The sequence below is a fragment of the Podarcis gaigeae genome (genome assembly GCF_964106915.1).
Source record: "Podarcis gaigeae genome assembly, chromosome: 3".
In the NCBI taxonomy this organism is placed as follows: domain Eukaryota; kingdom Metazoa; phylum Chordata; class Lepidosauria; order Squamata; family Lacertidae; genus Podarcis; species Podarcis gaigeae.
The window spans coordinates 50,767,531-50,794,203 of record NC_139680.1 but is presented as its reverse complement, the minus strand read 5'-3'; the positions used below and the strand labels follow the sequence as shown (position 1 = coordinate 50,794,203).

Genomic DNA, 26,673 nt, shown 5'->3' with positions numbered 1-26,673 from the left:
GAATTGAAAATAATTTATGCCCTTAACAGTAATACATACAATATAATAGACTCTTCTCTGTGCTCAGTAAATGAGTAAACTTACTTGAATGTCTATCCTGTCTTGATGTTTAAGGCTTGAAACAGGTAGCTATAAAAATGTATTTGGAAAGGGGAGGAAAGACATCATATTAATGAATTATTCGCTTACCCCTGCACGCCAAACATCAGTTCTAACATAAAATATGTTACACTGTTTATTAGGCCAGGCTTTGGCAATCTCCTATGAAAAAATGAGCCCTGTAATTGTAGAGTATTATTGTACACTTTAATAGTCATGACTTTTCCCAAAGAAACCTGGGAACTACAATTCATGCTTGGAATTGTACCTTTCTGACAAACTACTATACAGTGGTATCTCAGGTTAAGAACTTAATTCATTCTGGAGGTCCGTTCTTAACCTGAAACAGTTCTTAACCTGAAGCACCACTTTAGCTAATGGGGCCTCCCGCTGTTGCCACGCTGCTGCTACGCGATTTCTGTTCTCATCCTGAAGCAAAGTTCTTGACCCGAGATACTATTTCTGGGTTAGCGGAGTCTGTAACCTGAAACGTCTGTAACCTGAAGCGTCTGTAACCTGAGGTACCACTGTATAGTTCACTTGAGGAATGAAGGAAAACTGTATGATGAAAGAATGGTACAGTGGTACCTTGGGTTACATACGCTTCAGGTTACAGACTCCGCTAACCCAGAAATAGTACCTCGGGTTAAGAACTTTGCTTCAGGATGAGAACAGAAATTGTGCTCTGGCGGCACAGCGGCAGCAGGAGGCCCCATTAGCTAAAGTGGTGCTTCAGGTTAAGAACAGTTAAGAATGGACCTCCAGAACAAATTAAGTACTTAACCTGAGGTACCACTGTAAATGAGTTCCAGAATTTGGTATACAAGAATGTAGGATTGACTAGAGGATCATATTGAGGTATACTGAATGATGAAGAAACACCATACCTTTGATCATTGCAGACACTGTTTAAATTCCAGTCTGATTTGTCCGCATTCATAAGAAACATTCCTCATTTGGAATGTTGTAACCAGCTGCAGCCTATAGTGACCCACTGAAATCAACAGACTTAAGTTGGTCAACATCTTTTTATTTCAGTGGGTCTACTCTTAGCATTACTTCAGGAACAGTGAATTGTTTTCAGCCAAAGGAATGCATCCTCCTCTGGGTGGGTAACCGGTGGGGTGGAGTGTGGGACATGCCAGTGGTGGGTGTGGTCAGGGGCAAAAGTGGGTGAAGCAACAAATGTGAATTTTACCTTTACCGATAGGCTAGATTCTACCCGCACTTGCACAATGCTCTCTAGGCAAGCTAGAAATATCATCAGAGTTCAGGGATGCATTCCAACGAGGTAGAAACACCCAAGGAGGTTGCAAAGCTGGGCCAGTGAGGATTGTGTTCTGGGGAGAGTGGGTGTGACCAGGGGAGAGTCTAGAGGGCTAGGTAGAGAGGCATTTGGTCCCTATGACTGATGTTCCCATCCCTGACTTAATTGGATTCAGTCTACTACCTTCAATCCATCAAGGCCACAGTCTAGTGACCCCAAGGCACACCCAGGCTTTATCACACAATATAGAGGGTGCTCACACAGAGCTCTCATTCATAGAATTGAAAACGCCTTTTTGCTACTGTTTAGATTTTTCATTCTGTAAAATACTTGAGTAGGAACTAGAAGCAAGCTTAGTATATTCTATTTTTAATTATAATGAAGCAAAGTATGTTTTTTGTTCTTGTACTCTTAGGCAATAGCTGATCAGATCATGCTGACAGAAATTTTGCCACATTTAGTGCACAGACCAGAAGATTTTTTAGAAAACATACAAGAGAGAGTTGCAATCTATAAGGACATTATGCTACGTCCTTTAGAGGTAAGAACAAGAAGAGATCTGTGCTACAACTTCTAGACGTAAGTTAGTTGTTGTTTTTAAGTACCTGATTGTCATTTCTTCAAAATTGGTTTGATATTGCTAATCACCACATGTGCCCTGTAAGAACTGTGTTCATAAATTATACTGATGATAACAAAAATACCCACTGCTCCTATAAACCATTCATGTTGTAGTTACTCATCATAGCTGTAAGAGCACAGAACTAGGTGGCTGAATTGGGCCCAGAACTCTAAAACATAAATTGTAGGGTAATACATTCTTTTCCTACCTAGCTTTTTTGTTTACAGGGGGATGGGTGGTGTCTCTGTATTGGAAGTATGGGAATTGGGTATGCATGTTGGAAAACTGTTAGTCATGCCACTAAGACTGGGATAGCTCTGTTGGTAGAGCATGAGACTCTTAATCTCAAGGTGATGGGTTTGAGCCCCATGTTTGGCAAAAGGATTCCTGCAGTGTTTCCCAACCTTGTGCCTCCAGCTGTTTTTGAACTACAACTCCCATCATCCCTGACTAGCAAGACCAGTGGCAAGGGATGATGGGAATTGTAGTCCAAAAACAGCTGGAGGCACAAGGTTGGGAAACACTGGACTAGATGACCCTTGTGGTCCCTTTGAACTCAACAATTCTATGATATCTACATTTGGTGATAAAGAATATCAGTTGCTTATTTTATGATCTGCTGCATTGACTGGTATTGTAGTTTTGAGTTAAGATTAAGAACCAGTCTCATTTTAGATCAAGGTCTGTTCCCAGTATTGGCAAAGTGGATAGGATAGTTAGCATTGCCATTCTTCCAGCACTACATCTCTTCTTTATGTCTTGCTACATGCCACAACATAGTTACAAGTGCAATTGAACTCGTGAGTCTTTTGTATGAAGGCAGTTCCATGTATGTGCACTAACATAATACCATGAATATAATACCCTGAATTAGTACATCTACTATTTTAGACATTTACTATTCATAAAGTGTTGTACAGAAGTGAATGTCAAAAAACAGTTTTATAAACTGTTCTCAAATAAGTAATTGAAATCAGATTGGAAGGGAACAGAATTGGATAGCAGTGTAGTCTTTTCAGTCAGCTGTATGCATAAAGCATGTTTGTTTCTGGTTGTTGTTTTTTTATTCACTTTTAGACATTAATGGCTGAGCAGGATTCCCAGTACCTGTTTGAACTAGATGGAAATAAACCTGCCGAAGAACTCATTGCAGTATGTACATAGCAATTGTTATATATTCCTCTCAAAAGAAGCATAATTAATTGATTATTATCAGATTATTATTTGCAGCTTTTTTGTTGTTGTTTAAACTGATACCTGCTTCCTCTATTTTAGTATGTCTAATAAAATTTATCACAGTATTGGGACAGTTGTATAATACACTTATGGCCTCATTTACAAGTTCATTGAGCCTATATAGTTTAGGACAGTCATTAGTTCAATAATTAGTTACATCCAAAAATATTGGTTCAATAGTTTTCTACATCAGGATGATCATCAGTCTCTTCCCACATACAGAGATAAATATACTGTGCACAAAAAAAACACTGTAGCAAATTTTTTTGCCAGGCAGGAGCTCAAAAATATTTCCATGCTTACTAGCCTCAATTCTAGCTATCATGAAATATTTCACCAGTGCCTTGTGCTCTTTTCACAAGAAACAGACTCATTTAGTATGCTTGGAATACGATACTCAGAAAGGTTTTTGTTATATCTGCAGGGACATGGATTTTATTAGATTGAACTCTTAATAAATATGCAATACAGAGACATGCTCTGATCCAGAATCTCATGAATGTTGTGATGTCTGTACATACCTTTCTCACACATGAACTTTCCTGCACAATCAAATGGAGAATGTTGTTCTCCTTCAGTGGTAGAGGTTTATCCGCTTTAGAGGCATAGCCTCCTTCAGTGGAAGGAGCTGTCCCCGATTCCAGTACTACTTCAAGACAACAGGACTTTTACAGAGCTTCAGTATGTGAACTCTTTATCTGAAGGAAACAGTTGAAACCCTCACATTTGCAGATTTTGTCCTTTCAAAAATGGAAAGCCTTTCATTTGTAGGACTCTGCATTGCAGCTGGTATCTTTTATTGGTGGAGATAAAATAATGCAATCCTGTGTTGCAGCAGAGGCCTCAGCTGTGCTCAAACAGACACAAAACTATTGCTAATGGTAGCAGGAAAGCCTGAAATAGGGCATTTCTGGGGCAAGAGCTTGTAGCTCTTCTGCAGGGCCTAATCCTCAAGTTCCTCAGCTGTGCCAGCCTGGAGTTGCTACAGTGAAAAAGCAGGAGGAAACTGCCCCTCACCTACTTGTGCCCTAGTCAGCAGAAGCCTACAGGACATTGAAAGTGTCAGTGAATCCATTCCTCTCTGACCCCATTTAGAATTTTTCTTTCCATTGTTTAAAAATATTGTTGATTACTTTTGAGGGGTACCCGAGTAAATTGCCAAATGCTTGTTGATCTTGTATTTTGACAAGTACATATGTGATATCAGTTAAATGTATAAAGGACCATTTATGCAAAAAGTTTTTTTTTTTGTTTAGACAGTAATAGCTCGCCTTCAGTCCATGGGCCTACGAAATGGAGCTCTTATAACCAAACTTCAGAGTGGTGAGGAAGAAATGTTGGATGGACTGGATAACGTAAGCTTGATATTTGCATGTGTTATAGTTAGTTGTCTGCAGCAATAGCAATAGAACATTATAAAGTAAAGGTGACAATGACATTTAATGCTGATATAGACTTAATAATTTTTTTATTTTTTATTTAGTAGAAGCGCAAGACAAAACTAGAAGCATATATTCCATGAGGTTCCCAAACAGTTGATCCTGATTCATCAGCTCAGCACTGTTCGTTGTGTCCAACATTTTAAACCCGCCCATTTGTTTGCCACCTTTCCAAAACAAATAATTGTTAACATGGTTAGATTGTCATCTTACCCTTGTCAACCCTTGTGGTTGTGCAGTAGCCTGTAGAACCTCATCATATGGAGGCCAGGAAGAGAGCCTTTTCTTTAACCTCCCCATGGAAATAAGGCATAAGATGATTTAGTTTCTACTTGTTTATGAAGGCCTACCTAACTTGCCGGCTACTGATGCCAGTCATTTGTCATCTCTTTTTCAGTTAAATTTTATGCTAACAAGTAACACTGCTAGATTTATTTTATTTTTCTTGCATTTTTGATACAACTACCTTGAGATGCTTTCATAATAGCACAGTATATAAATATTTACAATAAATAAATTACAGTTTTCCCTCTCCATGTCCCTTAACTCCTATGGCCCTTGTTATGATTGTGCAGTATCCTACATAGGCAAAGCTACATATCAGTAGTATGTAAATGTAGTGCAGTAATTTTTGGAAATATGTGAAGATATTTGATCACTTTGTAAAATAAATGTAGCACTTTAATTCTTTTGTTTTGGCATACAGGATGAACTGTTCCGGGTGCTTGCAGCCTACAAACTTGTAGCCCCTAGATACAGATGGCGTCGCAGCAGATGGGGACGAGCATGTCCTGTGGCTTTAAAACAAGGGGAAATTATCATGGGATCAACAGACTATGCCCTTGGGTAGGCCAGAATCCAGTGTGCCTTAATGTGAGTGCAATCATCCTAAGCCTGTCGTACCATGATTTTGTTTTCTTTTTAGCTTCTTAGGTAAGATGTATATGCTTTCAAGTGAAGAAGCCCTGAAGGAGTTTATGCTGAATCCCCGTCCCTATCTTCTACCACCTATGCCTCTTCCACCTTGTAAAGTAGTAGTATTTGGACCTCCATTATCTGGGCGTACAACCTTGTGTGGCTTGATTGCAAACTATTATCAGGGAAAGGTAGGTATAAATTAATACTTGTGTATAAATGACAATAATTTAGTCTATAGATTATTTTATTTAAATTGCATTAAGGCTCCCAGTCGTGTGATGGTTTTGCTAACAAGGAACCAAAGATAGGATCCTGAATAAAGAAAAGTCAAGGTATGAGACCAGGTCTCATGCCGGTAGATAGATTGGTAGCTACGTAGATTCAGGCAGGGCTTGCATCTCAACCTACACAATAAGCAGTGAGTTGCTCCAATGGAGGCCAGACACTCAGGCCAGACACAGCAATTATGAAAGGCCAGCTGGGTCCTTATTGGTTTCTTCAGTCACCTAATCCTGCTGGGCTGAAAGCTGCAGTTCACCATCTCAGTGTTTCCAGAGGTGGCACCATAGAGTTTCAGCAATCAGACGAGCAGTTCCCTCTGCCTGAACACTGCCCGGTGGTGCAAAGAGTAAGTGGGCTGGGCTGTCCTAAGTGCCCAATTTGAGATTCCAAGGATATTGCAGAAAAAATGGGGGGGGGGTCCCAATGAGATGTTTAGTAAAAAAAGGCTTTGCCATAAAGGTGAGGGGATATATATCAGATTTAAAGGTACAGGGACGGATAGGTCAGTAGCAAAAACAAGGATCCTTGAAAAATATTTTTCAATGAAAATAAATGACATCAAAAGAAGGTTAACTTCTATTTTATGAGGTTTCAGCTTTCGTTAGCAGACTTGGCAGTAGGTGCATCAATTGGTGCAGGTGACATAAGGAGGTGGGGCTCTTCAAGTTTCCACTTTCTATGTTTTGAGAAAAATTGTGCAGGCATAATTTTCTCTCTCACACAATCCTCTGATACTTTACTTTCAATGGCTTTATTTAGGTCATTGATATGGAGGATCTTCTTAAAGCACAATTTGAAGAGGCAAGATTACAGCTCATTGAGCAGACTCGCTATGAAGCAATTCAGGCAGGCATTCAGAAAGTGAAAGAAAAAATGGAAAATGAACGACTGTACCAGGAGCAAGGTGAAGTTGTTTTATGTAAAATTTGAGGTGTTTAGTTATTTGTGCTATATTGGAAGGCCTTCCCATTGAAAGGCAATCATTGATGTTACTACAGCAGGGATAGGCAACCTGGTGCTCTCTAGGTGTTCTAGACTAAAACATCAGCCTCAACCAGCATGCTATTGGTCAGAGATTATGGCAGTTATAGTACAGAACATCTGGAGGACACTAGGTTGTTTACCCTAGTAAAGGTAAAGGGACCCCTGACCGTTAGGTCCAGTCGTGGACGACTCTGGGGTTGCGTGCTCATCTCGCTCTATAGGCCAAGGAAGCCGATGTTTGTCCACAGACAGATTCCAGGTCATGTGGCCAGCATGACTAAGCCGCTTCTGGAGAACCAGAGCAGCGCACGTTATGCAAATAGTATGGTTAGCAATTTCAGATATTTAAATCATATTGTAATCCAAGTAGTATCAAACTCCAAGGCATTTGCAGTGCTGTCTTCTGCATGCTTACTCAGAAAAAAAAACTATGTTCAGTTAAGTCTATTCTCGTGTAAGTGTGCCATGCTATCCCACCACTTATGGTGGAGAAGGCAAAAAGAAAGTGCTGCAGGGGTAGTTGGAGGGAGGCTGCTGGAATCAGAACCCTTCCATTCCCCAATATGGCCCCAGAATAGCAGGGGGAAGTATGCCATTCCTGGAGCTGGGAAGAACAATCTTTTTTTAATTGGGGGGAGGAATGCACAAGCACCACCTGAGGCCAGCAGAGCTCAGCAAGGCTTTGAAGCTGGTGATTCCTCTGTCCCCTTTGGACTGGTGCCCTGCTACCCTGTAAAAATGTATGCTGTACCCTTTTATAATAGAAAATGTAGTTGTCTTTTCTTGACAGATCTTTTCCATACGTATTTAATTTTCTCTTACAGCGGCATTGATAGCCCAAGACTTAAGTGACAAAGAACCAGATGAATATGAAGAGGGTATTACCGCTGGTTCAGTGCAGCATAGTGTTACAACATCTGGTAGCCAAAAAGGTATTATAGTAACTTGGTTTGTGAGAACAGGTCAGAATCTGAAACTATGGCTGTGTACACACATCAAACCATTTGTAGCACAAAAATATAGTGGTGTGTGTGTTTTTTAATCCAGAATCATTTGTGCTCAGTCTCAACATACTGCTTTAAATCTAGATGGATTCTAGATCCTGCCACAAAGGTGGATGTGCTTACTAGATATGCATTTGAAATCCCTCCCCTTGGTTAGGTTACCTATGCCTTTTTCTCCCTGGACATGCCCACCTGTCTGCTCTCACAAGCATCCATTTGATGGTGTTCTGATTGTAACATTAGTGGATGCAGCCAATGGCAGGGTCCTTACATAGTAAGAGAGAAGATAATGGGGACAAATGAAAAGATTGTCCACAACACTGAATACATACATGTGTGCATGTTTTTTTCCTTTCTTTCTATGCCTAGAAAGTAGTACCATAAAAGAAGAAGATGAAGCTGAAATGGAAGAGTTGTCTCCATCCCAGGCTGCAGAAGAAATTGGTATTATTGATCATAGCAATAGTTAGCTATTCAAAATGGAAGTGTTGTTAGTCATAGCATTTTATTTATTAGTGATGACAGGTTTATTTATTTATTTTATGTAGAGCATAAGCAACCTCTCAAAGCAGTTTATGATACAGGCAACTCTTACCTTACACCAGGGCTGCGTCTTGGGATAGTTCATAAAGCCAAAGTTGGGTATAGAGTCAAATCACATTGGGTTCAATGGTGAGTGTAATTGCCAGTCTTTTTCCCCCAGACACCTGCCCACTTTCCACCCCATTTTTATTTGCCAAGTTTGTAAAGCTGAATGCACACTAGTTAAGTATGCGTAACTTGTGAGTTACCTGTGTACTATTGAATTTTAAAAAGGAATAAAAGCACACATTTGAAGTGGGGTGGGAAAACGTTTTATCTGGATTTTACACAGCTAAAACAAACTAAAATCCTGGTTAAATAAAAAGTTATTCACCTGGAAAAGATAATGGAGTCTGTTGACATTGGGGAGCATTTTGCAAGGGTGGGACATCACAAATGAGAAGCGAGACCTACCCAGGACCTACCTGTCCCACTGCAGATTACCAATCCAGAAAAAGGCATTGAATGAGGATCATAATATTTGGGCAGATTCATGCAGGAGAAGGCAGTCTGTGAGATATCTCTGTTCCTTGCATTGGGCTCAGAAATGGACCAGAGGACTGTTGCCTGTGCACTAGCCCAAGTTAGTTGTTTCACTAATGTGCTTTACCATTGAGATGTGTGTGTGGTGAGCATACATCACCATCAGAAGCATTTTCCAAAGAAATGGGTGTCCATTGAGGTAGCCTGGGCAATTCTTATTATAATTTATCAATGATAATTTGATAGGTCTGCCTTTGTTTAAGGTACTTAATTTGCCCAGCATTTAGCTCTTCTGCCTGCATTTTTCTTTGCTACACATTCACTATGTAGCTAGAAATGCCTAGAGGATGGCCATTCTAATGACATTCTATAAAGTCAGAAGTAAAGATCCCTGCCTCAGCCCTTTCCACCTGTGGGAGTGTGGCATTCGTACAGAGCCCCCGGTTGTTTCATGGACTATTGACCTGTACACCACTGCATTATTCTTCCGCTGCCACCAACCAGGTTTCTTCTGGTGAAATACTGAGTCTCAGTCAGGTTGTAAAGTCAACAACGAAGATTAAAGTTTATTGAAGAACAAACAAATTTTAAATATGTTCAGAATGGTTTCTCAAATGCACGCCCTTAACCAGATGTGGCAATGTCTCACACTGTCATACTCTTCTCTCTCAGTTCTATCCCTGTCTCCCACTTTGTCACAACCACTATGTTCAACTTTTTCTGCCTCTGTCTGACCCTCACTCCTCTACCTCTCTATGGTAAACCCCTGGGCTCAGCCTCAAAACCAGGTAGGCTCCGCCTCTGAGCTTTCTCATTGGTCAATCTACATTGAGGTAGGCAACCTAAGGCCCAGGGGCTGGATGCGGCCCATTCGCCTTCTCAATCTGGCCTGCGGACGGTCCGGGAAGCAGTGTGTTTTTACATGAGTAGAATGTGTACTTTTATTTAAAATGCGTCTCTGGGTTATTTGTGGGGCCTGCCTGGTGTTTTTACATGAGTAGAATGTGTGCTTTTATTTAAAATGCATCTTTGGGGCATAGGAATTTGTTCATTTTTTTTCTTCAAAATATAGTGTGGCCCACCCCTTGGTCTGAGGGATGGTGGACCGGCCAACAGCTGAAAAAGGTTACTGACCCCTGATCTACATTAACCATTAAACATAATCACAAGGAATGGGAAACCGCCACAGGGAGCATCACCTGAGCAGAAATTTCCTCAGGGAATGCAGTCACAGGCAGGTATAAAGTGTCAAACCAATGTTTCTGGCAAAATGAATCTAATGTTCACCTGCATATTTCCATTTACATTTTTCTAACAGAAACCTCAGTGCCCCAGACTTCAGAGGTAACATCTGAGCATCCAGAGGTGCAAGAGATAGTACAGAAAGCCATTGAAGCTGTAAGGTTTTCTCCAATACTGCTACCACCAGAAGCATACGCTGATGCATTAGAAGAAGCAATTACCGAGGTAAAAGTACCAGGAAATGTGCTGTTATTTCAAAAAATGTTACTCATAATGTGCATTTTCATGAACTTTCTTTTCAAATTCTCTATTTTGAATATAGGTTTGGAATATATTCACTTAAGAATATAGGGTAGTTTAAAGCCAACAGCTGGTGCTTTGTGTACACAGGGACAGCTGGCATGGTAGGAAGGAGCTGCCCTCCCAGCAGCAGCATCTCTGCTGATTACCAAAGTGGAGCAGGGTGGAGGCAAAGTTGGGATTATGCAGGCACAACAATGGAGCCAATCTGGTGCTGCTGCAGGTGCCCCCCTCCCAGCCCCAAACTCCACTCCACCCTGCCCTACACCAGCACTGTTTAGGTAATCAGCGGTAATGCTGTTATTGTTGAGAGGGTAGTTCCATGGCATCATCCCACCACACCAGTTGCTTGTATACTGTTGAGTATGAATGCTTTCCCATGAATGTTCAGAGGCGCTCTCATCAGTCATTTGAGCATCACCATTCTGGTGCACCTTTGTGTCTAATCTCACAACTTCCCCACCTTTTGCAGGAAACAGAGACTGCACACAGTATTTAATATAACATATTACCATCCTGCAAAATGCTTCCTCATGACCAAGATCTCCTACATAATGTTAAACTTCCCAAAACAACCTTTCCATATTAATTAAAAGTTTCCTGCTTGTGAGTCCTGCCCATTTTATTGCTTCCTGATCCATGGCCAGGAGATGTGTGATGAGTTGCCTCTTATTTGCCCCTAGAAAGTCTCCTCTTAGACTGCTCACTGTGCACACTTACCTGAGTGAAAGCCTTATTGAACAGAGTGGGACTTATGTCTGGATAAACATGCATAGGACTGCACTGTTTACTACTCCATTGTCAGTTTCTACCATGGCCAAAGTCTTTAATTATTGGCAAATAACATTATAAAAATCTCTGCCATTTTTAGGCAGAGGAGTTGGAATGAGAGGAAATCAGTTTTGAAAGCCCCCCCCCCATGTTTCTTAATTATTGGGGTAATTAAGAAAGGTTATTCAAACAAGGAATAATTAAGAGTTTGCCATTTAATGCCCCAACTACGATTGATGGGAAGCAATACAAAATCTGTTCTTTTTAGTGCTTTTTAACTATACAGACTGGCTTTGTAAGTGGGTTTTATTGCAATATTTGTTGTTACCAAAACTGAACAAATTTGAGGAATACAGAAAACACTTGGCTGTAACAATTTGTCAACGATACCATCTGGATTCTCTGTGAAAGTGAGTGAACAAAGAATGACAATTGTAAGGAGGAAAAGGGCCAGTGTCGAAGCAACCACTAACTGGCACAATTTTGCACCTCCTTCTCTTCCTTCTAATACATTAATGTACCATATGTGAGCTCGTTTTGATATGCTTGATCAGAATTCTATTACTTAAGACTGTATTCACATGCTGTCCCATTTTACCCTTACAACACACCTGTTGGGTAGATTAGGCTGGGAAATACTGACAGGCTCAAGGCTACCCATGAGAACTTCATAAATGATGAAGATATGAACTTAGGTCACTCCAGCCATAGTCCGACAATCTAACTACTACACTACAATTCACTAATAGCTTCATCAATGTTATTTGTTGTTATTAACGTCAGTGTTTTATTACAGCTTTCTAAATCAAATAAATACAGATATCCTGGAGCTGCAGAAAAAGGAGGATGGGTCTTGGATAATTTTCCTCCATCGACAGAACACTGGGCAGCTTTGGTAGAAAAAGAACTTTTACCGGATACTGTGATTTGCTTGAAGAATGCTGAACAAAATGGTTGGTGCATATTTAAAATTGAATGTATAACATTAAAGCTATTTTTGAAACAATCCTCCAGGGTGGGAAGTATATGAACATGGGAAACTACCTTATACTGGGCCAGATCATAGGTTCATCTAGCCAAAAGGTGGGGAACCTTTTTCAGCCAAATGGACTTATCAGTAACTTTCTAAAGACTGCATGCCAGTGTTGGGTGGAGCCAGGTGCAAATGCAGACAGAGCAATGGATGTGACTCTTACCATTGTTGAGTAGGATATATATGCTGGGCTAGATGCACCCTTGGTCTGATCCAGCAGGCTCTGATTTTGTATATGTAGATTCCCCAGCCCTGATCTAGCCAAACAATGTATGCTCTGGCAGGAAGCAGTTCCCCAAGGTCTCTAGCAGAGGTGTTTCTCAGTCTGCTTGTCAAGTTCCTTTTAACTAGAGTTGCCAGGAACTGAACCAGGGTTCTGTGCCCCATTACCATTTTTTTTAATCACTGAACTATCCTAAGTAGCTTGGGGGAAAACCACCTGCAAGCATCAATTAAGGTCTGATTTAGAAAAAGCTTATCTTTATTATTTTTTCCATTTTCTTGCCAGCTAAACTTCTTAACTTTTTGAAAAGGAGTTAATTGCCTACAGAGCATCAAAAGTAATCCACTAAAGAGAGAGAAGTTCATTCAGAAACAGACCTGTCCTAAACTGTACAATGATATTTCCATGATATATGAAATTTCTCTTTAATTTTTGAAACTATATGCAAATTCTAAGTCTTATTTCATAGCATCTTTTTCTATTACATTGCAGGAAAGGTATTGCTCACTAGACTGTACCAAGCAAATAAAGCAGAAGTTGATGCTAAAATTATAAAAAGGCTAACAGACGAAGCTTTAAAGAAGAAACAAGAGGAAGAAGAAACAAGGTAAATATTTGAAAAACGAAACACCATGGAGCTGCATTTGGGGTTGTTTTGAAAAGTTGCAAGTAGGCTGTTAAGCAGGACAGCCTACCAATAACATATTACACCGTCTCTGAAGAAGCAGTTCATTGCTGCTGGATTGCTACTGAGATAAATTCAAGGTGCTTGTTCTAACATTCAAATCCCTACACTGCTTAGGACTTACCGTACCTGTACCCCATATGCCTGCCCAGATGTTACAATTTAGCAAGGATTTCCTCTTTATCATTGCCACATTTGTCAATTATCGACTATGCAGCAATGTATAAGAGGGTATTTTTGATGCAGGCACCCCGGCTGTGGAATGTCTTCCTTCTACAGGCTTCTATAGGTTCCAACCCTGATGAATTTTTGGCACTAGTTAAAATCACAGTTATTTGTCCAGGCCTTTGTGGAGATAAATGTGTATGTCGTCACTGGACTGAAGTTTCATTTTGTTGCCTTGTGGGTATATTAATTTGGTTTGTTATGTTATTAGTCCTGCTCCGGCCTCTTATCTGAGTAGCTGTGTTTTTAGCTCTTATCTTTGCACTTCGTAATTGCTTTCAATGTAAGTTTCTTTGGTGCAGTCTGTGAGAAAAGCAACTAGCAAATATTATTAATAAAATAATATTAGGATTTATTGGTTTGTACCCTGTTCCAGGAATATATTTAATGAAGAATGAGCTAGAGTTTTCAACCAGTTTCTCATAAATATCTGTACAATTTACTAATTGCAGAAAAGAACTGCAGGAAATGCTGAAACTGCAAGCTGAAGAATTTGCCGAAGAGAGAGGTAAAAAAATAATGCAATAGCAATATTTGGAATTGTTTCTGTGTGGAAGCTGATCCTGTGAATTTGAGCTCAACCACTGGACCCAATTGAGAATGTTGGTCATTAGTCAGTAAGACAGCTAATCTCAGGCAGCAGATGCTCTGGTGCAATGGCAGCAACAGAGGTTTCCCCCTCCCCAGTGCCCCCCGCATTCCTTTGAGCCCCCATATATTTACTTCCCTGTGTGTGCTCACTATTTGACTTGCTCTAAACTATCTTGCTGCCCTTGAGTGTAGTGGAGGATGCTTCTCTTATTGCTGTCATTGAGGAAAGAGGTAGCTGTCAATCTGGCAGGCTTCTGCATGTTGAATGGCTGTGCAGGAGGCATCTTGTCCTTTGCCTCAAGCAGCAAAATGTCCTAGGTCAGCCCTGGTGCTAGTTTTGACCCACAAAACCCTGTATGACTTAGGACCTCAGCTCCCAATATAATACCTCCTGCCATATGCATAAGCACTGCAAAAAGCGGTGCTTGAGAAGTGCTTGAAGATGCTGCTTCCTCTGAATGAGCATACCTGCACAAGAGTGAGCATCTTCACTCTTGCCCTTTTTTGTGGTGCTTGTGCATAAGAAATTCAAATCTCAACTTGTTATAAAGCACATGCCAAGGTAGCGTTCATTTTGGACATAGTTCTGTGCAAAATGCAGAATATGTGAATGATTTTTCAGTCACCTAATGTATGTATTTATTTCTAAAGTTTAAATGCTTCCCTTTGATAGTCACTTGGCATTGCTATATATACAGCCATCTTCTCAGGACACCAAAACCTGCATTCCTGTACCCGTGAAAATCTACGAAAGCATATATATATATATATATATATATATGCTTTCGTAGATTTTCACGGGTACAGGAATGCAGGTTTTGGTGTCCTCGGGTGTCTTCCCGTGTAAAAGTTGGGGTGTCTAGGCGACGTTTCGACGAGGTCTCACTCGTCATCTTCAGGCTGGTGCTTTCGGCTTCTTGTTACTGGAACAGAGCGGGATCTCAATGTTTGGGTTCCTATAAATACTGTAGAGGGGGTGTGGTGTCTAGCCTCCAATGTTCTGGGCAGAGAGGAAGTTCCCAGGCTAGTGTGCCTTTTCTTCTTTTGTTCCTTAATTACTTGAGAGATACCTTGAGTGATTTCTTGAGTGATATCCTGAGTACCACTTAGGTGGGTCATTAGGTGTGGATTAGTTGCTAAAGTCTTTGTGTCTTGACCTCTTGAACTTTGTGAAGAGTTTTCTTGAGAAGATGGCTGTATTGCACTTAGTTGTGCTTTGGCTTGGCTTCGTGTATAGGGGCGAGCTGTGGTTTTGTGGCTTGTGTCAGCCAGATCTGTGTAGGGATTGCAGGGGGGTGCAGCATCCGGAGGTGCCACCATGGATTGGCTACTGGATGGTGTCAGTAATTCATCTGTGGAGAGGGTCTGGGTTTGGGTCTGGTGTGGTTGATTGGTGTTGGCGTTCTGTGTGCCTCTGGATCTGGTGTCAGTTTTTGTGGGGAGGGCTAATTTCCAGATGTCAGGCAAGCGGGATGTGTCGTCACGCTTGTTCATGTTGTGAGGGTGTTTCTCTATCTCGATGGCTTCCATGATTATTCTCTTGTGGTGATGTTCCGTGTTAAAGAGCAATTTGGAATCTGCAAAATTAATTTCGTGTCCTGTTTCTTTCATGTGTTGGAAAAGAGAGGAAGTTTTTTCTTCTTTTTTGACGGCATTCTTGTGTTCTGCGATACGTGCATTTATTCGTCTGTTTGTTTGTCCAATGTACGTGGCTGGGCAGACTTTGCAGGGTATTTCATAGATCCCTTGGTTTTCCAACTGGATTTTATCCTTGGGGTTTCTGAGGATATTGGCTATTTTTTGGTTGGTGCAAAAGGCTGTTTTGATATTGTGTTTATGGAGGATTTTGCTAATTTTATCTGTAGTGCCCTTGATATAAGGAAGGAGGGCCATGCCATTGTTTTCTTCTGTGTCTTGGTTTTTGGGGGGTGTTTCCTTTTGGATTAGCTTCGTAATCCTGTTTTGCTGGTATCCATTGGCAATTAACACATTTGAGAGATTCTGTAACTCAGTTGTCAAGTGGTCTTTGTCAGCCAGGCGTTTGGTTCTGGAGATGAGAGTCTTGGCTACGGAGTTTATTTGTGCAGGGTGGTGGTGTGATTGTGCATGTAAGTAGCGGTTGGTGTGTGTTTTTTTCTGGTAGATAGTGTGTCCTAGGGAGCCATCAGGTTTTTTGTAGATTAGGACGTCAAGGAAGGGAAGTTGGTTGTTGGCTTCTATTTCCATAGTGAATTGTATTTTGGGGTGTAAGTTGTTGAGATGTGTGAGGAAGCTATCCAGTTTTTCCTTCCCGTGTGGCCAAATTACAAAGGTGTCGTCAACATATCTGAGCCAAAGTTTGGGTTTGTGTTCTGACTTGTCTAAAGCATTGGTTTCAAAGTGTTCCATGTACAGGTTTGCGATGACCGGTGAGAGGGGTGATCCCATAGGTGCTCCTTCTATCTGTTTGTATCTTTGTCCATTGTGGATGAAGTACGTGTTGGTTAGGCAGTGGTTGGTCAGGTCCAAGATGTATTCGGGGGGATTGTATTTGTTTTGAATAGCTGTCAAGGCTTCATTAATGGGCACTTGTGTGAAGAGAGATACAACATCGAAGCTCACAAGTAGGTCATTAGGATGTAGGTTTTGCTTCTTTATTGTTTCTATGAACTGGAAGGAGTTTGGTACGTGTGAAGAGAAAACTTCCTCTCTTTTCCAACACATGAAAGAAACAGGACACGAAATTAATTTTGCAGATTCCAAATTGCTCTTTAACACGGAACATCACCACAAGAGAATAATCATGGAAGCCATCGAGATAGAGAAACACCCTCACAACATGAACAAGCGTGACGACACATCCCGCTTGCCTGACATCTGGAAATTAGCCCTCCCCACAAAAACTGACACCAGATCCAGAGGCACACAGAACGCCAACACCAATCAACCACACCAGACCCAAACCCAGACCCTCTCCACAGATGAATTACTGACACCATCCAGTAGCCAATCCATGGTGGCACCTCCGGATGCTGCACCCCCCTGCAATCCCTACACAGATCTGGCTGACACAAGCCACAAAACCACAGCTCGCCCCTATACACGAAGCCAAGCCAAAGCACAACTAAGTGCAATACAGCCATCTTCTCAAGAAAACTCTTCACAAAGTTCAAGAGGTCAAGACACAAAGACTTTAGCAACTAATCCACACCTAATGACCCACCTAAGTGGTACTCAGGATATCACTCAAGAAATCACTCAAGGTATCTCTCAAGTAATTAAGGAACAAAAGAAGAAAAGGCACACTAGCCTGGGAACTTCCTCTCTGCCCAGAACATTGGAGGCTAGACACCACACCCCCTCTACAGTATTTATAGGAACTCAAACATTGAGATCCCGCTCTGTTCCAGTAACAAGAAGCCGAAAGCACCAGCCTGAAGATGACGAGTGAGACCTCGTCGAAACGTCGCCTAGACACCCCAACTTTTACACGGGAAGACACCCGAGGACACCAAAACCTGCATATATATATATATATATATATATATATATATATATGTGTGTGTGTGTGTGTGTATATATATATATATATGCAGGTTTTGGTGTCCTCGGGTGTCTTCCCGTGTAAAAGTTGGGGTGTCTAGGCGACGTTTCGACGAGGTCTCACTCGTCATCTTCAGGCTGGTGCTTTCGGCTTCTTGTTACTGGAACAGAGCGGGATCTCAATGTTTGAGTTCCTATAAATACTGTAGAGGGGGTGTGGTGTCTAGCCTCCAATGTTCTGGGCAGAGAGGAAGTTCCCAGGCTAGTGTGCCTTTTCTTCTTTTGTTCCTTAATTACTTGAGAGATACCTTGAGTGATTTCTTGAGTGATATAGCCATCTTCTCAGGAAGCCAAGCCAAAGCACAACTAAGTGCAATACAGCCATCTTCTCAGGAAGCCAAGCCAAAGCACAACTAAGTGCAATACAGCCATCTTCTCAGGAAGCCAAGCCAAAGCACAACTAAGTGCAATACAGCCATCTTCTCAGGAAGCCAAGCCAAAGCACAACTAAGTGCAATACAGCCATCTTCTCAGGAAGCCAAGCCAAAGCACAACTAAGTGCAATACAGCCATCTTCTCAGGAAGCCAAGCCAAAGCACAACTAAGTGCAATACAGCCATCTTCTCAGGAAGCCAAGCCAAAGTACAACTAAGTGCAATACAGCCATCTTCTCAGGAAGCCAAGCCAAAGCACAACTAAGTGCAATACAGCCATCTTCTCAGGAAGCCAAGCCAAAGCACAACTAAGTGCAATACAGCCATCTTCTCAGGAAGCCAAGCCAAAGCACAACTAAGTGCAATACAGCCATCTTCTCAGGAAGCCAAGCCAAAGCACAACTAAGTGCAATACAGCCATCTTCTCAGGAAGCCAAGCCAAAGCACAACTAAGTGCAATACAGCCATCTTCTCAGGAAGCCAAGCCAAAGCACAACTAAGTGCAATACAGCCATCTTCTCAGGAAGCCAAGCCAAAGCACAACTAAGTGCAATACAGCCATCTTCTCAGGAAGCCAAGCCAAAGCACAACTAAGTGCAATACAGCCATCTTCTCAGGAAGCCAAGCCAAAGCACAACTAAGTGCAATACAGCCATCTTCTCAGGAAGCCAAGCCAAAGCACAACTAAGTGCAATACAGCCATCTTCTCAGGAAGCCAAGCCAAAGCACAACTAAGTGCAATACAGCCATCTTCTCAGGAAGCCAAGCCAAAGCACAACTAAGTGCAATACAGCCATCTTCTCAGGAAGCCAAGCCAAAGCACAACTAAGTGCAATACAGCCATCTTCTCAGGAAGCCAAGCCAAAGCACAACTAAGTGCAATACAGCCATCTTCTCAGGAAGCCAAGCCAAAGCACAACTAAGTGCAATACAGCCATCTTCTCAGGAAGCCAAGCCAAAGCACAACTAAGTGCAATACAGCCATCTTCTCAGGAAGCCAAGCCAAAGCACAACTAAGTGCAATACAGCCATCTTCTCAGGAAGCCAAGCCAAAGCACAACTAAGTGCAATACAGCCATCTTCTCAGGAAGCCAAGCCAAAGCACAACTAAGTGCAATACAGCCATCTTCTCAGGAAGCCAAGCCAAAGCACAACTAAGTGCAATACAGCCATCTTCTCAGGAAGCCAAGCCAAAGCACAACTAAGTGCAATACAGCCATCTTCTCAGGAAGCCAAGCCAAAGCACAACTAAGTGCAATACAGCCATCTTCTCAGGAAAACTCTTCACAAAGTTCAAGAGGTCAAGACACAAAGACTTTAGCAACTAATCCACACCTAATGACCCACCTAAGTGGTACTCAGGATATCACTCAAGAAATCACTCAAGGTATCTCTCAAGTAATTAAGGAACAAAAGAAGAAAAGGCACACTAGCCTGGGAACTTCCTCTCTGCCCAGAACATTGGAGGCTAGACACCACACCCCCTCTACAGTATTTATAGGAACTCAAACATTGAGATCCCGCTCTGTTCCAGTAACAAGAAGCCGAAAGCACCAGCCTGAAGATGACGAGTGAGACCTCGTCGAAACGTCGCCTAGACACCCCAACTTTTACACGGGAAGACACCCGAGGACACCAAAACCTGCATTCCTGTACCCGTGAAAATCTACGAAAGCAAATATATATATATATATATATATATATATATATATATATATATATATATATATAAATACTTAAGAATCTGCTGTTGTTTAGTCGTGTCCAACTCTTCGTGACCCCATGGACCAGAGCACGCCAGACACTCCTGTCTTCCACTGCCTCCCACAGTTTGGTCAAACTCATGTTAGTAGCTTCGAGAACACTGCCCAACAATCTCGTTCTCTGTTGTCCCCTTCTCCTTGTGCCCTCAATCTTTCCCAACATCAGGGTCTTTTCCAGGGAGTCTTCTCTTCTCATGAGGTGGCCAAAGTATTAGAGCCTCAGCTTCAGGATCTGTCCTTCCAGTGAGCACTCAGGGCTAATTTCCTTCAGAAATGGATAGGTTTGATCTTCTTGCAGTCCATGGGGCTCTCAAGAGTCTCCTCCAACACCATAATTCAAAAGCATCAATTCTTCGGTGATCAGCCTTCTTTATGGTCTGGCTGGGTTCTTTAATTCGGTATGCTATTTCTAAAAAAACAACCATTTTCATTTCAAGGTGCAGGACTAAACATATATGTTTAAAAATTAATGGAGTTGCCTCCTGAAAAGGTATACTCCTTGGATTCTGTAAAAGAAAAGACTCCAGTGCAAGTTCCTGCTGGAGGATGGAAAGGAGGAATTTGCTACGTTTGCCTTCTCTTTTTCCTCCAGCTGAACTGAACACTAAAAAAATTATAGAAGCCGCTGAAATATTTCTGTGTGAGATAAAGTTAGCTTTTGGGTGGTGGTACTTGTTATCTTCTATTCAAACAGTTACTCATCAAGGAAAAAAGAATGTCATGCACAAATGCCTGTATTGAAGATGAGCCACAGTTCTTTGCCTGAGAAAAGCATGTTTTCCCCAAGCTACAATTTGATTAATCAAACATCTCAGTCATGCTGACCTTTGCCTGATGATGCTACTTCTGTTCAATATACTATTGCAGATTGATTTCACCTGCATATAACTGCATATACTCAGTTTCTATTCTCTCTCTCAAAGCAAGCATAATAAATTTTATTGTTGCAGGCATTGAGTCTAAGGAATGTTGATTGAAACTTTTAGTTGTGTTCTTTGACAAAGAGGGGCTTCATACATTACACAGTGACAAACGTTGCCACTAAGCATACTTTTCAGGCCTCAGAAGTAGTCAGACTCTTGAGTGTCAGACTCTGGGACCCTGGCAGGCTGTTCTAATGGGGCAGATGCATGGTCTAACCCAAGCACTTTCCAGAGCAATAAATCATGAATCAAACGACTAGAGGCAGATGTATAGTTGAAACCAGACAGAGGTCAAGATCCAAGAGAGCAGCTGAAGGTTAGGAGGACTAGAAGTAGGTAAGTAAACAAAGCTAGGGATGGGCCAAAACACATTTGGTGTGGCTGTGAGCTCTGTTGTATAGATGTTATCATCTGTTGCTGGTTTTATGCTTGTTAGATCTTATGCACTCTTCATGATGTTATGTCCTCTTGACAAGCTATATGAAGTTAAAGACTAAGCAGTGGGTAAAACAATAAAAAAGTCTGAATAGGACATTTTGGGAACAGATAATTTTTTTAAAAGTCATTGGGATCAATTTAGAAATATCTTAAGAGTGGGCTTTATGTAGATCTTGGGTGGGGGTGGAGTAGAATTCTGTAGCTATGGATCCAGCACTAAAAAGCCTCTGTCCCTGATGACTTATCTAAGGAAATATCCCAAGTTCTGAACATGACTGACATCTCTTTGATATTTTGTAATTCAGAGTTGCTTTTAGTCATAATCACTGGGATGTATGTAACCATGCCTTATTTGTTCTTCTGCCTCCTGTGTGATTTCAAACATGCCTACCTATTGGAACATACATCTAGTCTAAAAAGAGAATTGTTGCCTAGTTGATAATAATAGTAATAATAATAATAATTTATATGTCATCCATCTGACAAGGTTGCCACAGCAACTCTGGGTGGCTTCCAACACATTAAAACACATGAAGAATCCTTATATTGTTAATGATACTATGGATTTCTATCCTTGAAGATTTAAAGTGGCTTTGTGAACATTAGGAAGGATGTGTTTTCTTGTGCCTACAGAATCCATAGACTTTGATCATCCATCTGCATCTGAATCACAGACCAAAATGCCACCAGTGACTGAATCAGGCCAAACAATACAACCTTCTGCTTCTGACGAGACTAAAGAGAAAGAAAAATCTGGAGGTTGGTCTTCTGTACCTTGTGGCTTATCCTTTTTTATATTAAAAGAAACTCTGTGCCATATTATTCTATGCCTTTGCTTGCACTTACTTTCTCTCAAATATCATTTATTCAATAATGAAATAATGTAAAGATGTCGCTGTCAAAGATTTGCACACAATACCATTGATTTTTGCCTAACAAAGACATTTGTCTTGTATTATCTTCCTTTTCCATTTTCCTTTGACCATATCTTCTCTGGTAATAACATCTTTCTGTACCCTAGTTCAGACATTCAGGCTGCAAAAAAGCCAAGCCTTAGAATTGTACATAGCTGAGTCCTTAGCACTGTACATAGACAGCACCACACAAATGATGTTTTGTGTGAGCCAGTAGATCTCATGAAAACTGTGTGCTTCCCCAAAGTTTTTTGTTCTAACATGAATTTGTGTTTAAGTTATGTAAAGAATCCCAGTTTATCTTCAATAGTGATTTTATCTTTTAATATATCCAATCGCAGAATCATTAGAAACTGAGCGTCAACTTGATGAAGCGCAAGTGTCTCTGGATTCCAAAGAGCAACAGGAGAGCAAGACAGGTAGGATTTCACAATCAGACTTTTGTGCATACATTTTGCCACACAAATAAATAAATCAAAAATTTTTTACTTATTTTTATTTATTTGGGTGGTGCCATTTATTTCACTTCCAACATAATTGCTGGAAATGTTGATTTTCTTTATTGTTAACTTTGGGTTTGTCTGTGCCCTGAAGTTAGTTTCTGCAACTACAAAGTTCAATTTTACATGACTTCACTCAGGAGCACAAACAAGAAGAGTCATACTTCCAAAGATTCCCCGGGTTATTCTGAGACAGCCAAGGACTTAAAAGGTCTCAGCAGCTATCTCTAGCCTCAAATCCAAAACCTGTCTTAAAGGAGAATTAATCACAAGTGTTCCTTAGTTTCCTATTGTTAGTACTAAGTGATCAGCTAGTAGATCTCATGGAAAATGTGTGCCCAAACTACTCCATAATCCCCAAACAAACATACATGCAAGAATTACATTCAGAGCATTTCCTTCATAGTGTGCATGTACTGTGTGAATAATGAGCAATAAGAGCTGGATTTGATATGGTCTCTCTAAATGTAATTCAGTGGCTGTGTCTTCTCAGCCTGCCAACTGCGTATTAAATTACTAATAAAAATAAATCCTCTGTCAATAATATACATTTTGATGACACACCAGTATCGTACCCACGTTTTAAATTCCTAAATTGCAGATAACTGTAGTAGCTTCGAAAGCATGCCTTTCAGCTCTTTCTCCTTCTTCCTCTCCCTCCACTCTGAACATCTTCGGTCATGTCAACCTTTACCATTAGTCCTGCTCTTGCATATTGCAGCATTGTATCTCTATAGTAACTCCCTTGATATTTTGAAATCTTTTTGAACCTTTCCTTTAAAGTGCAAATGGGTATCCTGTGGTTCTCCAGAAGTAGTTGGAGTTCCAGCTCCTACCCAGCCAGCATGGTCAGCTGTCATGGATGAGAAAAGCTGTAGTGCAGGAGCACCTGGAAGGCTACAGGTTAACCTTCTCTTCTATAAAACATGCAGAAGGCATAACCATTTTCTGCTTGTTCTCACAGAATCAAAAGAATCAGCAGAACACATTGAAACTGAAGGAGAACCTCAGCCACCAGCACCACTGAAGAGTGTTGCATCTGAACTAGGTTAGAGATCAAGTTTTCTTCCACCTTCCCTTCTTCTCTCCTTCCCTTCTTTCCTTTTCTTAGCCATTCAATTATCTAGAGATCCTGTGTTGCATATTGTAATGACAATTATGCACATGTCTTGCTTTCTCCACCATAAATCCAGTTTTGAAGTGAAGAATTGTGCACTTGAAATGACATACTATGCAATTAAATAACGATACTCAAACATAAAAAGTAACTGAGCCTCTTTCCTTTTCCCCCTTTCTTTAGCAGTATATCCATGAAGAAACAATGCAATAACTTGGCTATTATGATTCTCAGATAGTGAGAAGAATAAATTGTTAAACATATGGGGTGATATGCTACATAAATCATAATCACAGTAGATGCACTGCAGTTAATGGACTTAAGGCCATCAGTTTCAGTCTATCTACTCTGACTGAGTTGAATATAACCAGCATGTTATGCTGAAAAGAACTATTGATTTGTTGAAAGCATGTGCTACAAAGAGCCAATGAGAAAGGAAAGCATTATTTGCACCTTACGAGAAATGGGACCTGCAATAAAATGTTACACTGTGGAGTATCCAGTTTCTGTCGGTACCTCCCTCCTGTGTGAGGGTGGTGCCATATTGGCTACATAAGTGTTGGCACTCATGCCTGAATATCAATCTAGAGCACAGGTGTCAAACACAAGGCCCGTGGGCCGAATCCGGCCCGCCAGACCTCGTCATGTGGCCCGTGTAGCGGCCACCGGCCGTCAGCCTTCATCTTTTATCCTCGTTTTTGTTTTTGACACAAGAAAGCCGCCTCTTCAGCGCATGCGCGGCAGCCTACAAGCCAGAGAACGTCTGCCCTCTAGCGGCGCCGGCCGTTCTACACAGGAAACCTCCACTTTACATGCATTCAGGAAACCTCCACTTGTTTTTATATTGAGAGCATGCCATCCTGTGATGTGACAGATCCAACGGCTGCCTGAACCCTTCTCTCCTGTACTGTAAGTCCTACAGATACAACCGGCCCTTTGAGGGTGACCAGACTGCTGAAGCGGCCCCCGATGAATTTGAGTTTGACACCCCTGATCTAGAGGGAGCAATATACTTCATACAATGTCAAACTGTTATCTAAAATGCAGTTTGCTTTTTTTTTTTAGGAGTCAGGCTACCTGAATATCCTGAGGATGCTTTCCCAGATGTAGTAGAAATGGATCCACTTAAAAGCAAGATTATCCAATTTCTGCATGAATGGCAAAGAACGGAAGCAGCAATTGCAGAGTCACCTTTAATTCAGGTTTCAGAATTGGAGATTGACGGGCAAACTCTGCAAATGCTTCTTGACCAAACTATTCAATCTATGGAACGTAAGTCTCATAATTGTTTTTTATTGACATTATTTCTAGACCAGGAGATATTTGAAAGAAGAAACAATAAATAAATCAAGAACTCTAGAAGAGCAGTAGTGCTAGTTTTTCAGAAAATATGAAAGGGCTTAGCAGGATGCTTCTGTTATATCATCATAAAAAGTTTCTTTATGGTAGGCTTGTAGAGCTTATGATCTACTTCCAAAGGTAGCAGAACATCTTGTGAGTGTCTACTTGCCAGCCTGGCTAGGGCTGTGAAAACAAAGGGGTTATACAAGTTCCTACTTTTTATGCAACATGCTCTGCACATAATCTACAACAGTATGTAGGACTACAGGTTTCCAATCTCTGTCTAAAAGGGACTCTGAGCTTTAGAATTTTATGGTGCTTTCTTGGCAGGCCCTCTGGCAAGTGGAATGGTGTAATGTTCTCTGGATCTGCTCTTACAGTGGTCTCTGGTGGACAGCTGATGGACGAGAGCTTCTGGCTCTGAGGTTTGAACCTTCAGTGGATGATGACTCAGCCTGGATCAGGAGCAGATAATACATTACTGCTACGGATAAAGTTGTTATATGTTCAATCGATTTTTAGTGAAAGACTATGTCATGATTTATCTCTGCTGTTGCATGCTTTTATACTTGCATTTTAAAGAAAATAAATTAGAGCATGATTATCTCTGGCAGAACCTTTTAAGTACCATGGCTGGGAATTTGGTCCTGAAGATGACGATGAAGAACAAGAAGATTTGCAAGCTGAAGCGGAGGCACTGGCAGAGGAAGAGGAAGAGGAGGAAGAGGATGAAGATGAGGAAGAAGAAGAGGAAGAAGTAAGTAACAGCCTAAATGTAAGATTATATTTAGCTATGATTTTAAATACATTTTCCCCCAATCACAGATTGAAGACTATGGTGCATTTCGTTCTCAGCCTCAATACATATTCTATACTGTTTCATGTAAGGGAGTGCTGAGATTTGGGGGGTTTCTTCAGCATTATCTACGTGCTATGACATTATTGAAATGTGGATAGTATGTGCATAATGGACACATTCTAGAGAAGAGGGGTGTCTGACCAAGTCCATTGCTCTTCTTGGGCACTTTAGGAGTCAACAGTACAGCCAACTTAGGATGGATTTGAGATACTAAACTCGGGAATTAACATTTTGTTGCAAAATTAGGTCTGTGTTCTCCAGCTTTGTGCTGAATGCCCAATAGGAATTTTGGAGAATTCCATTGAAAATGGCACCAGAAATTGCTGTGATAGCTTATTTGTCCCATGTCCCAGATGGAAATCAAGCCAGCAAATATGATTGATATTGGCTGCTGTTGTTGCTCTCAGTTCACAAATGATACCTAATTGAATGTGGGGTGAGTGGGGGTCCCGTTTGTATGGCGTTTCCTTAGGAATGAAATATACGGAATAAAATAACGTAGTGACAACATAATTTACAAAATTAATTACATAAGTTACATAATTTTGCCACAGCAGCAGCGAGATGAAGATAGTTTTTGGAGGAAGACTTAACTGCAGCAGAGTAAAAACAGTGCTGCACACAACAAATACAGGGTAGAATGTATTCCAAGTGCAGAATTCAGTCTGTCACACAATACAAGTTCATTGGCACTGATCTGCATAACACTGAAATGCAGGACTGCTTTCACTATGTGTTCGCATCTCACTGGATTTAATACAACTTGCAAGTGTTACTGCTACCTTTCTTTGGACTGCTCCACATCATCACAATCCAGTGAGAGTTACAGTGAATGCTGCCACCAAGTAGAATCAGTTTTTTCTATGCTAATCTACT

At 41.1% G+C, this 26,673-nt stretch overlaps 1 protein-coding gene across 5 annotated transcripts in view; it reads left to right on the top strand.

Moving 5' to 3' along the window:
* The window catches only part of AK9 (adenylate kinase 9), a 60,255-nt gene that overhangs the window by 11,463 nt on the left and 22,119 nt on the right, over positions 1-26,673 (top strand). For all 5 annotated transcript variants that reach the window (XM_083731031.1, XM_083731028.1, XM_083731030.1 and 2 more), the window contains 17 exons: positions 1,782-1,907; positions 3,066-3,140; positions 4,481-4,579; positions 5,370-5,509; positions 5,589-5,769; positions 6,623-6,767; positions 7,672-7,779; positions 8,221-8,295; positions 10,235-10,383; positions 12,026-12,182; positions 12,978-13,092; positions 13,848-13,903; positions 21,700-21,825; positions 22,322-22,399; positions 23,445-23,528; positions 24,663-24,869; positions 25,553-25,695. In XM_083731031.1, the coding sequence (XP_083587157.1) occupies positions 1,782-1,907; positions 3,066-3,140; positions 4,481-4,579; positions 5,370-5,509; positions 5,589-5,769; positions 6,623-6,767; positions 7,672-7,779; positions 8,221-8,295; positions 10,235-10,383; positions 12,026-12,182; positions 12,978-13,092; positions 13,848-13,903; positions 21,700-21,825; positions 22,322-22,399; positions 23,445-23,528; positions 24,663-24,869; positions 25,553-25,695 (2,064 nt within the window). The remainder of the gene's footprint in view (positions 1-1,781; positions 1,908-3,065; positions 3,141-4,480; positions 4,580-5,369; positions 5,510-5,588; positions 5,770-6,622; positions 6,768-7,671; positions 7,780-8,220; positions 8,296-10,234; positions 10,384-12,025; positions 12,183-12,977; positions 13,093-13,847; positions 13,904-21,699; positions 21,826-22,321; positions 22,400-23,444; positions 23,529-24,662; positions 24,870-25,552; positions 25,696-26,673) is intronic.